At 44.8% G+C, this 12,439-nt stretch overlaps 1 protein-coding gene across 3 annotated transcripts in view; it reads right to left on the bottom strand.

The window, feature by feature from the left end:
- Positions 1-1,842: 1,842 nt before the first annotated feature.
- The window catches only part of FLI1 (Fli-1 proto-oncogene, ETS transcription factor), a 119,568-nt gene continuing 108,971 nt past the window's right edge, over positions 1,843-12,439 (bottom strand). The window contains exons 6-11 of one of the 3 annotated variants that reach the window (XM_054712656.1): positions 10,607-10,672; positions 8,670-8,729; positions 6,473-6,520; positions 4,761-4,995; positions 2,797-2,950; positions 1,843-1,867 (exon numbers count right to left, since the gene is read on the bottom strand). In XM_054712656.1, coding sequence (XP_054568631.1) covers positions 2,833-2,950; positions 4,761-4,995; positions 6,473-6,520; positions 8,670-8,729; positions 10,607-10,672 — 527 coding nt within the window. In that variant the 3' untranslated portion in view covers positions 1,843-1,867; positions 2,797-2,832. Of the gene's footprint in view, positions 1,868-2,638; positions 2,951-2,983; positions 4,996-6,472; positions 6,521-8,669; positions 8,730-10,606; positions 10,673-12,439 lie in introns of those variants that run through there. The other 2 variants (XM_054712655.1, XM_008142550.3) reach the window with 2 other exon arrangements.

The raw sequence follows: 12,439 nt of genomic DNA, 5'->3' as shown, positions 1-12,439 counted from the left end.
AGCAAACACATAAAGCAACTCAGTTAAAAAATCCAAGTTTAGTTTTAGCAATTGTAGGTGAGTGGTCTCGCTGGAAACCTCTCTGTTTCCCCCTAGAGCTTTTAAGCGAAGTGTAAATTGACTATGTGCTTAAGAATTTCCCAGCTCAGACAGCCTGAAACAATTAGACAGGAGGCCGAGTGAGAGTGAGAGGGAGACAGACCCCAGGCTTGGGAGCCCACATTCCTTTTAAAAGCTTCCCTTCATGTGCTTCCTCAATTGGCTGAAACCCTAGAGCTTTGACTGGCTAACCCACTTCCTCTCAGAAGTGTCTGTCCCCCAGGGGAGCCTGGGATTTGTAGTCTCCAAATCAGCAGACCTTTCCTAATCCTACCCCTGGCTGGCTCCCTGGCGGAGGGAGTGCAGTTCAACTTCAGTAGCTTTCTACATGATGAAGTGTCCGCTGTGCTTTTTGCAAAACACAAAGTTCTTCCTGGATACGAGCTGAAGCCTCTGTTTATTCACCAGAACCCAACCCCTTGGCCCCCCATTCAGGTTCTTTATGACCTCCCCTCTCCCTCCCATTGATACTAAGCACCATTTTACAGCCTCAGGAGGGAGTGCTGGCCACCAGCCCAGTGCTGCTGTGAATGGCAGATCCCAAGCTCAGCGGGAGCAGGGCAGCCAGGCTCAGGGTTGCTTCCCAACGTGGTGTCTTTTCAATAGCGTTTAAGGTGACATGTTTACAGGATGGCCGTTAATGAACAGATATTAGAGGAAGCAGAGTGTGAAGCCAAGTTTCCAGAGGACCTACAGAAAGCACTGCCTTTTGTTTCGTTTTGCTTTGTGTTTTATTTCTCCCCCAACCGTTGCCTTGGCCTGGCAGCACACTGGCTTAAGCTCTGGCCAGGTAGCTCAGTTGGTTAGAGCATCCTCCCCATATGCCAAAGTTTACAGGTTCAATCCCCAGTTAGGGCACATACAAGAATCAACCAATGAGTAGAACAACAAATAAGTGGAACAACAAATCCATCTCTCTCTCTCTCTCTCTCTCTCTCTCTCTCTCTCTCTCTCTCATCAACAAATAAAATTTAAAAAAGAGAGACAGATGTTCCTTTCTGCCCTGGTGTTCTCGAGCCTCTTGATCTCATTTGGTCTAAACGAGTCACACCCCATCTGATGGCCCACACTTGATGCATGACCCATGGACTACATCAGTGGTTGGCAAACTCATTAGTCAGCAGAGCCAAATATCAACAGGACAACGATTGAAATTTCTTTTGAGAGCCAAATTTTTTCAACGTAAACTTCTTCTAACGCCCCTTCTTCAAACTAGAGTCGCCCAGGCCGTGGTATTTTGTGGAAGAGCCACACTCAAGCGGTCAAAGAGCCGCATGTGGCTCGCGAGCCGCAGTTTGCCGGCCACAGGACTACATACACATCTGATTCATTGTTCAATTGCATGGAGATATTCTTGCTTAAACAAAACAACGATTAGTTTAGGTGTTATTACATTTCTGGTGGTCACTGACGAATAAACATGTCTCAAAACAGCAGATATTGAAAACAGAGCGTCCTTAATGTTTTTTGTTTTTTTTTATGCTAAAAAATATGACCTCCTGCTCCAAAGGGCTGTCAACTGTGGAGAAGACTGGTTTCCAGGAGAACGGCCCACAGCTGTGCCACGCTTCTCTCTCCTTGGCTCGCACTGTTTGTTAGAACAAATAAACGTCATGGCGTAGGTGCAGAACGCTGGAGTGGGGGAAACACTGAGCCAGAAGCCGGAGGACAAGATCCTGCTTGTCCTCTGTGACCAGCCAGCCGGATGCCTCCAGTAAGCCAGTCAACCTTAAACCTGGGCATTGCCACTCCTTCCTCCGCCAAATGCCTTTAAGGAAAAAAATGGTGTGTTGGTCCTGTTAGCGAGTGGAATAGCTTCTTTTTATTTCTAATATCTTTTTATTGATTTCAAAGAGGAAGGGAGAGGGAGAGAGAGAGACAGAAACATCAATAATGAGAGAGAATCATTGACTGGCTGCCTCCTGAACGCCCTCCACTGGCGATTGAGCCCACAACCCGGGCATGTGCCCTGACTGGGAATCAAACCGTGACTTCCTGGTTCATAGGTCGATGCTCACCCACCGAGCCACGCCGACCTAACACATTTTTTAATGGCAGGGTGCAAGTTAAACATATTGGAGAGCAAAGTTCTGGAGCACGTCTCATTCTGCCTGGGTAGACCTGTTGTCTAGAAGATACTCAGTGTTACCAAGGGAAGCTCATAGGGTTACCAACACTATGGGTCTCATTCCTCACATCAAGGACTTTCCAAGCCTCATCCCCTCCCCACCCCCCCCCATTATAAAAAAGAGAAATTGAAAACAAGTTACCTAACAGTGAAGCACTTTGAAGAAAGTTTTTGCCTTGGGAAGAAAAAGGATCTTACAAATCTGCATGGGCCATATAAATTCCTGGCATGGGACCAGAGGAAGCTGGGCCATCTTTCTTTTTTTAATCTTTATTGTTAAAAGTATTACAATATGTCCCCTTTTTCACTCATATGTGGAATCTAATGAACAAAAATAAACTATTGAACAAAATAGATCCAGAGACATAGAAGCATGGAACAGGCTAGAAGCTGGGCCTTCTGATTCTCTGTTGGAGTATCGGGAGGGGGGGGGGGGTTGGCCACTTGGGTTTGAGGAGCGTGGTGGATGCAATAGAATGAAGTCTAATGGACAGGGTCATACCCAGAAATAATGTTTCATCAAGGCACCCTGTGGCCCAGTCAACTGAATACTTAAAATGAACCTTCACATGGCTGATGATGTTTGCAGAGATTTCTTTTTAACGTCATTTCAATCTTCCTCCAGCCGAAAAGAGGTCTATAGGATGACAGTCAAGGCCATAGACAATCTGTGTCCGAGAACTGGAACAAAGCAAACAGGTTGGCCCAGGATGGACCCTTGGCCTAGGGGAGGGAGTCAATAAGAAGACGGCATCCTCAGGTCTGAGAGAAGAAGGCACAATTTATTTAGTTTATTTTACAACATAGTCTTCATGGACAGTTGTCAGCTTAACATAGTTTACAAAAGTCAACGATTACCTGCAAAATTATATATATTTTAATATCTAGAAAATATATTGCATATATAGGGCGGGAAAATCCCTTGTGCCCACAAGGGAACGTCTGCTTGTTCCTTTCAAAGTTGCAGTGATTGCAGGACAGGACGGTATGTACAAACATGTCCAAAGCATCAAGGTTTCAATGGCTCTCCTTGGGTAACGTGTGCACACCTGTTAAATAACTACAACCAGTGCTTCTCTTTCTAGCAAGTCAGTGACTTAAATGTCTGCTTCCTTTTCAGCAATAGTCACATTATGCTTTTTTATTAAAAAAAAAAAAAAACCAGCTATAAAAACGTACAAACAGACCAAATGTACAGATTGACAAAAGATGTACAAATTACATTTAAAAAAATAACACCGACTGATTTGATAGTAAAATTGCCTTTGTGACCGAGGTCAACTCGTTTACTTATTCTTTTTAATTTTTTAATTATTTATTTTTTAATACTGTGAGATATAGGAAAATAACTCTGCATAATTTATACAGTAAGTTGCCTTCTGATTGGGTGACCCTGGACTGACGGTCTGACAAGCGCACAGCGCCTGCGGATCTGTTTGTGTTTAGAAATCCCTAAGACTTTTCAAAGTTCTGGGACTCACTGTCACTATCTAAAAAAAAAAAAAAAAATAGTTATTTATTTCTCTGTCTTTCAGGAATGTCTGCGCTTGCATGAACATTTCTTAGTTAATATCTTGAGTATTTCTAGAGAAAATGATCAGCCTAGTACATATTGCCCATTGAGAGGAATTGTTCAATGCCCATGGCTTCTTAAATACACACACATCTTCTTTCTTAAAATTCCAGTTGGGTGAAAACTTCACTGGCCTTACAACCAATGTTCCAGTTGCTATCCACTGAGTTAGGTCTCCCTAAAACAAGGTTATAAGCTTCCTGCCTCTATTTTCACTAAGTCTCAAACCAGAGCCTAACTGGTTAAGTCCACGAATCCTTAGCATAGAGAACCCTACGAGATCCATGATAAGACCCGTGTGTGGATAAGAAACTGCTTTGGTCATAAAAATAATAAAAGACAATTTACAGTTTCTTTCATAGAACCATGATACAACCATTCCAGTAATCTAAATATTCCATTCAGAAGATGATAGGAGATTGAGAATACACATTAGCCTACTGGCCCATGGAATTACCCATCTCTTTGTTCAAGGTAGAGGAAGCAACATAAAATAAAAAAAAAAGGATTGTTTTCTTAAAGAACAAATACAAAGGTTCTATCCAACAAGAAAGAACATCCAGTTTTGTTTTCTCTTCAAGGCCATGTATGTCCTTTAGAGTCCAAAGTATTCCGGGGAGTGTGAGGGATGGGCTTCAGCTAGAAGACCACCGATGATTAAGCTTCTAGTAGTAGCTGCCTAAGTGTGAGGGCACGTGGGTGTTAGGATGGCGGGGGACATTGGGGTTGGGGTAGATTCCGCCCGTGGGGGAGGTCCAGTATTGTGAGGCTGCTCCAAAGAAGCTGGAGGAAGTGACGGGCATGGAGGACGGGTGGGGCGGGACAAAGTTCACCTTCTGTTGATGGGCGTGGTAGGAAGGCATGTAGGAGATATCAGAAGGGTACTTGTACATGGACGACTCAGTTGGATGTGGCTGCAGTGCCTGGGCAATGCCATGGAAGTCAAATTTGTAGGCATACCTTTTGCCATGCACCTTGGTCATAATGTTTTTATCATAGTAGTATCGGAGGGCCCGGCTCAGCTTGTCATAATTCATGTTGGGCTTGCTTTTCCGCTCCCCCCAGCGCCTGGCCACCTCGTCGGGGTCCGTCATTTTGAACTCGCCGTTGGTCCCCTCCCAGGTGATGCAGCTGGCGTTGGCACTGTCGGAGAGTAGCTCAAGGAGGAATTGCCAAAGCTGGATCTGCCCGCTTCCTGCAGGTGGTGAGACAACGGGAAAACAGAACATTTCAGAATCCAATCCCCTAAATGCAAGGATTCCCTCACCCTTTGTAAAACAAAACAAAACAAAACAAAACAAAACAAAACACATCGGTATTTCCTTTTACATTCAGGATTGACTTGGCAGCCCATTCTTTTCAGTGTTGATTTGCTTTATCATTTGCTGCTGAGATTGGCATTATAAGCATAGTTAGATCTTAAAACAATGGGCCCCAAGGCCTGGTGAAATGCACTGTGGGTAATGAGGTGCTGGATGGCCCAGAGCTAGCTGGGTGATTTGGGGCAAACCACAGTCACTCCTTTGGGCAAGAGTTTGGAATTTCTTCTGTAAAGGCCTGAGTCACTGGCCAGCTCTCATATTCAGTGATGGAGTGGAAGAGTGTGGGCCAGGAGGCTGCTGTCAGTCACAGGCAGAAGGTGTGGCACAGGCATCAAGCTGACAGGATGCTCCTCAGCAGCCACTAGTGCCCAGCTCCCATCTAAGTTCTACAGAGAAGAGCCTGGGCCGAGAGAAAAGTGACAGGAGAAGGAGCTGGCTGGCTTCTTGTTCCCTGGGCAGAAAGGGCCAGGCACCGAAGACTGGGCCTGGAGGCACCGCAGTGTCAGTGCGCACAGCTGGGAGGGTGCGGGCCTCACTCCTGCACCAGGACAGCCTATTATCAGCTCACATGCTCGGCAGTCTTGATTTAGAACTCACTTTAGAGTTATTCTTTTTATAACAAACCCTTAAAATACATTTTCAACTTTACTTCATCTACAGCTTTTTAGGGACACACCTCTTCTATAAGGCCAGATAGCTTGCAACGCTTTCTAAAATCAAGAATAAAACATGTTTGGCTGGGCCCGTGTGGTTCAGTGGTTGAGCAATGACCTATGGATCAGGAGGTCATGGTTCCATTCCTGGTCAAGGGCACATGCCCAGGTTGTGGGCTCCATCCCCAGTAGGGGGTGTGCAGGAGGCAGCTGATCAATGATTCTTTCTCATCATTGATGTTTCTATCTCTCTCTCTCTCCCTCTCCCTTCCTTTCTGAAATCAATAAAAAAATATATTTTTTAAAAAGAATAAAACACCTTTGGAATATTTATTCACTTGTACCTCACAGGAGGGAGGTAACTGAGAGCCCAGTGGCTTTGTGTCCTCCCACCCTGTCTTTCCCTCCTGAAACCTTTCCCTGTGCCACTTATAACTAAGCTAAGGCTCAGTGCAGGTGTGCAGTGATAACACGCTTGCTTTCTAGAAACATCCTTGGCTAATGGACACTATTGCCACCAAATAACACACCTTGACCTCACTGGTACACTAGAGAAACCGGTGCTGAATGTTTCAAGGAAAGAAGTACATGTTACACTCCCCAGTCAGGTGTCTGAACTTCGGACAGAGGTCTCTGTGATCTCACATAGCTATGGAACATTCTAGAAAGAAAATCCTGCAGGTCAAAGTCAACTCACCGGGGTTGGCTAGGCGACTGCTGGTTGGGCCCAGGATCTGATATGGATCTAAGGAAACAAAAAAGGAGATTTGCTTCACTGTTATTAAAAATATAAGAATAACAGCATTAACAATAAGAATACATCAAGGGTTTGTACTTTTATTTCAATATCATAGGAAAGTCTGATTTCAGAAAACTTGACTGTTTTTGATTTTTTGGGTTTTTTTTTTTTTTTGCAGACCCCAAAGATCTTGATCACAGTTGAGATTCACCCCAGTATTTATAGAAACAACATGGAATAGTAACAGCATTATATTTTTTTCATATTTGGTGTCTAAAGTTTGTAGATAATGCTGTTATTATCTAAAACAGAGTAATGAAACCATTTGGAAAGGAGCTGGCTATATATTTCATCAAAACGAATAAGGTGAACATAGTTTATTAAATGGGCTTGAAGATCCAACGGTTAGTGGTCTTTAATAGCTCTACCTGTTACTAACAACTTTACACACCTCTGCTTTTCTGTGGAGGCATAAAACATACACCCCCCAAATCAAGCAGCGGGTTTCTAGCCCCAGCCTATGTTATAAACTAAGGCCATTGGACCATCTCTGGGTATTAGTTTTCTCATCAGCAAAATGAGTGGGTTGGGCTACTGGATCCCTCAGTTCCCTTCTAGTACAACATTCTGTGATTTTAAGCTTGGAAATGTCAACACTAAACTAACCAGAATTTGTATTTTAAGTATACAGTGACTGTTCTTGTATCTCAGTTTACTTAACATTTATGTGATTAGCTATAAAAAAACTCTGCAATATTGGTTTTACGTGAGGTTTGTCTCCTTTTTCAGGGGAAATCATGGTAAAGAGCTTGATTACAACTTGACCATGTTGTTAAATGTTTGGTGCAATTTTACTATTTTTATGGTTATAATTGCAATTTTTTAAAAAATCAACATGATTTTTGGGTTTCTACTTGGGCCCACAAATTAACTTTGAAGAGTCCCTAAAGCCATTTAGCTTACCCTTTTCTATCCACACAGTATGACAACAAACATTTTTTTGGTAGGTCACATCTGATTTTTGTTGTTGTTAGGGATTCTTTAAATCTTTTATGTCAAATCCCCTGTCTGTCTTGTGTTTCTAAACTTTCCTGATGAATCCTAAGTCAATTTGCTATTGCTCTGTCTTCAGTGGAGATGGAAACAGTGTTTGCCCATCTCAAAGCAAATGGCTTATTCAAACCTTAATCTCAGCTGTGTCACATGAAGAAGACATGGCTGGCCTTGGGGTTGGGCACAAGAGCCGCCTTCAGTTATATGAGGGATCTTCATATAGAATAGGAGGAGGATTTCTCCAGAGGGTAAACTAGGAAACTTGAATGAGTTATAGGGAGGGGACTATGGCTCAAATAGTGGAATTGAGCCCAGCTAGGTAGTGAACTCCCTGTTGCTGTAAGTATTCAAGTAGAGGTGGGACAATCATAAGACTGAGATGTTAAAGAAGGATTTATAGACCTGGATGTCTCTAAGTTCCTTTCTAATGCTAAAAGTCTCCAATTCCATGCTTTTAAAAGTTCTCCTGCCTGTCTAGGCGGTGTGGCTCAGTGGTTGAGTGTCAACCTATGAACCAGGAGGTCATGGTTCGATTCTCGGTCAGGGCACATGACCAGGTTGTGGGCTTAATCCCCAGGAGGGGGCATGCATGAGGCAGCCAATCAATGATTTTCTCTCATCATTGATGTTTCTATCTCTCTTTCTCCCTCTCCCTTCCTCTCTGAAATCAATACAAATATATATTTTTTAAAAAGTTTCCCTGTCTAAATTGTTAAGTAGATCCATCACAGGATGGAGGTGTTTTTGAAAGCAAGGTTGGTGAAACACGAAAGGCTTGGAGAGTACTTGGAATGGGGTAGCTCTTGTCAATGAGCTCTGTGGCTTTTAGCAAATCACGTTGCCCCTCTGGGCCTCAGTTCCTTTATTTTTCCAAACGAGGCATTGGAAGACTTCATCTTTAATGTGCCTTTCACCTCTGACATTTAACCACCTCATTCCAGTGCCGGTATTGACTCTCAGATCTGCTATGGTGTCAAACAAAGACCCTACGTGGAAAAGTGATGACACAGACAGCGCATTGTTTAAGTCCTCCTCAAGTGGCCACATGGAATCAATGGCTGCGTGAGAAGCAGAGGAGGGGTTACACATGGTGGACAGGTACCTGGTTGGGGCCGCTGTTCAGTATTCTTACTCATCGTTTGTGCTCCTGCCAGGGGAGGACCTATAGCAAGAGAAGAGGAAATCCGGTCAGCGGGGCCACCTCCGAAGGGGAGAGAAATATCTTGTCAAATGCCCTCCAGAGGAGAAAGCTACTCACTCATTCACTCACTCACTCACTCTCTACTCACTCATCAACTCACTTTCTTTTATAGCTATTTATCTAGACTCTACTGTGCGCTGCCCATTCTTGATGCTAGGGGTTGAGCCAGGAAGCAGCAGCTCCTGCTAGAACTTAGAGGTTGACGGTGCAGACAGTGGCAAACAACAAGAAACACCTGGGAGAGCACGGCTAATGGTACTGGGGCTGTGGGTTTCATTGTAAAAATAGAAAATGTAGAGAGGTCCTTTAAGAGAAGGCGACGTTTGAGTGAAGAGCACCTGCTTCCTGTGTTGACTGTTTCATGAGCTTCCTCCTTGGAATCTCCCATGCACCCTTCCCATTCCTTTCCCATTCCTGTTATGCCCGTTTTAGATCTGCGCTGTTTTTTTGCACAGTCTAAGGCTCAGTCTGACTGGTATCTTCACCACTCCTCGCTCTTCCCACAGACCTGTCACATGCTATTTAGCCAGTTTAATCTCCCTAAACCATTGCACTCTCTGTCTAAAAACCTTAGTGACTCCTCATTGACTACAGAATTAGGTCTGTCCTCCAGGTTTCCTTCTTTCCCCCTTCCTTACCTTCCCAGACTTCTTTCCCTTCACACAGCTAAGCTCCAGGAACCCGGAGTCCTCCCTGACTGTCAGACACATCAGCCTTGATGTCTTTCCCTGGCCCCCGCTTCTGGAAGGGTCTGTCTTCCCCATTACTGCAGGTCCAAATCCTGCTTCTCTCTCTAGAGCCAGCTCAGACGGCCCCAGGTTCATGGATAAAGAGTGATGTGTGGAGAGTGAAGAATGAAAGCTCCCTCCCCAGCTGCTCTGAGCCCGACTCATCTTTGTGAACCCCAACGTGCCCGGTGCTGGGCACAGAGTAAACAGATAATCACACGTATCATTAAAAGGGATCTTGGGCCCTAGCGGGTTAGGCTCAGTGGATAGAGCGCCGGCCTGTGGACTGAAAAGTCCCGAGTTCGATTCCGGTCAAGGGCATATGCCTGGGTTGTGGGCTCAATCCCCAGTGGGGGGCGTGCAGGAGGCAGGCCAATCAATGATTCTCTCTCATCATTGATGTTTCTCTCTCCCTCTCCCTCTCACTTCCTCTCTGAAATCAATAAAAATATATATTTTTAAAAAGGGATCTTGGTTATTGCTGAGGCATACATTTGTAACCCCAACTTCTTTCTTGAAATAATTCCCTTCAACATCCATTCATGTGCTTGATATTTTACTCCCCACCAGCAGCAAGGGGGACACATTCTGGTTCAGGAGTTTGAGTCCTTCTCTTCTCCCTCTCCCCTGTTCATGGGAGGTTTTGGGTCAGACTTCAACTCCAATTGATGTCTTAGACCCCTTCCATCTCCTCACCAACTTATCCTTCATCTCAACCTCTCATGAAACGGGGACAGTGACCTTGACATGACTGAGCTTCGACAGTTTGAGCAGCAAAGTCATAGAGGGTCATTATCATCACTTAAACGACAGAATCCAAATCCAGTGACTATTTGTTCACATAGAACCTTGTCCTGAGAAACCTTCTGCCTTCAACAGTTCTCAAATCAAAGGCAATGAAACCAAACTCAAGGCTCTGAACGAAAACCCCAACCCTCTTTAAGGAACCGGTATCACTGACAGGCCCTAAAATAGCAAGTAATTTTGATGCCCACTCAACAAACAGGAACACAAATGCTTGCTCCTCTCCTTTGTTATCTCATGACCCAGCTCGCCACCCCATCCTTGGAAAAATGTTTCCCTCCCAAAGACAGAGTGACATTTACTTACTTTTGTTGAGGCCAGAATTCATGTTATTGCTCCACCCTCCTCTCCTGACTGAGTCGTAAGAAGGATCTAATGAAAAATAACAAATAATTGTACATCAGCATGTCCTGCTTTGCAGAAAGATTGCGTGAAGATGATCTTTTAGTAATCAGGAGAAATTAAATTTAATTCAGCAATCACTTTTCAGACACCACTAAATTCCAGAAGTGTGTTCTTGCCCTGGGGTAAAGGTGGGGTGAGTGGAAGGAGCATGAACATTCTGATTGGGAGCCAAAGTAACAGAAGAACCTTGAATTTGAAGTCAGAAGATTGGTTCAAGTTCTGTCCCCAACATTACTTGTCGTGAGACCTTGGATGAAGCACAACATACTCCTGTATTCAACCTTCTTTAATATGAAACTTAAAATTTACCTGATTTATCTACCTTCTAGGGTAGGGCTAATGTTATGAACTGAATGTATGTGTTCTCCCCCAAATTCATAAGTTGATACCCAATCCCCAATGTGATGGTATCAGGAGGTGGGGTCTTTGGGAGGTAATCAGGACCTGAGGGTGGAGCCCTGAGGAATGGAATTAGTGGCCTGGTAAGAAGAGGCTATAGAGCTAGCTTGCCCTCTTCCTGCCTCATGAGGATGCCATAGGAAGTCGGCCATCTGCAACCCAGAAGAGGTCCTGGCCAGAAGCTGATCACGTTGGCACTCTGATCTCAGATTCCCAGCCTCCAAACACGTGGGAAAGAAGTTTCGGTTGTTTATACATCACTCACTCTATGGTACTTTGTTAGAGCAGTCCCCACGGACTAAGACAGGTGATGATCAAATGCTAAACATATGTGAGACGTCTTACAAAGCTTTCTGCAAATATAAACAGAAAGAAAATATGTCTATGGCAGCTCTGAAGAGATGAGCAGCGTCCAGATTCAAGATTCCATGGGAAGGATGTCTCAAAGTCCAGGCCCACGACCTGTCAGGTGGCCGGCGCTAGCCCTTCCTCAGCACACCCATGCTGTGATGATGTCTCAGAGGTGTGAGCACACGCCAGGCTCACCTAGGCCCTCATGTTTGTCTTTTTCTTTTTTTTTGTTTTGTTGTTGTTAATCCTTACCAGAAGATATTTTTCCATTGAGTTTTGAAAGAGTGGAAAGGAAGGGGAGAGACAGAAAGAAACATCGAAGTGAGAGGAACACATTAATTGGTTGCCTCCTGCCTGTGCCCCGACCAGGGCTAGGGATCGAGCCTGCAACTGAGGTACGTGCCCTTGACCGGAAGTGAACCTGAGACCCTTCAGTTCGCAGGCCAACACTCTATCTACTGAGCCAAACTGGCCAGGGCTCTCATGTGTTCCTCTTGAGAGTGGAAAGGGCTAGGCCTGATGACCACAGAGAAAGAAAAAGGGCCGGAGGTGTGGCTGGAATAGGGGTGGGAACAAGAAGTGAGGGGATGGAGCGATGCCTCGCCTGGAAATGACTAGAGCCTTGCTTCCCAATCGCCCTGGGAACTACTCCATTGAACTTGAACATCTGTGATCCCACCCTCTGCCACATGCCTCCATAGCTGTGCTTCACTAACTGGCTGGAAACGTCCCTTTTCCTTCCTCCTGGTGTGAGTCCCGTGGTGACACGGAGCAGGCATGGCAGAAGAGCTCGAGGACACAGAATTATGCCTTTCAAAGTCTTTCCATGAACAACAAAGAAACCATGAAAACCATCCGCACAAATGGAGCGCAAACCTCATCAAACAACAGCCTGACAGAGTGAAACACAAACCATCCCCTCCGCCTCTTCTGAGCCTCTAACGAATTAGAGTAAGAACTGCAAAGATGGATGGGCGCATCTGA

The sequence above is a fragment of the Eptesicus fuscus genome, chromosome 23, assembly GCF_027574615.1.
Source record: "Eptesicus fuscus isolate TK198812 chromosome 23, DD_ASM_mEF_20220401, whole genome shotgun sequence".
Classification (NCBI taxonomy): domain Eukaryota; kingdom Metazoa; phylum Chordata; class Mammalia; order Chiroptera; family Vespertilionidae; genus Eptesicus; species Eptesicus fuscus.
This window is presented reverse-complemented; position numbering and strand designations above follow the sequence as displayed.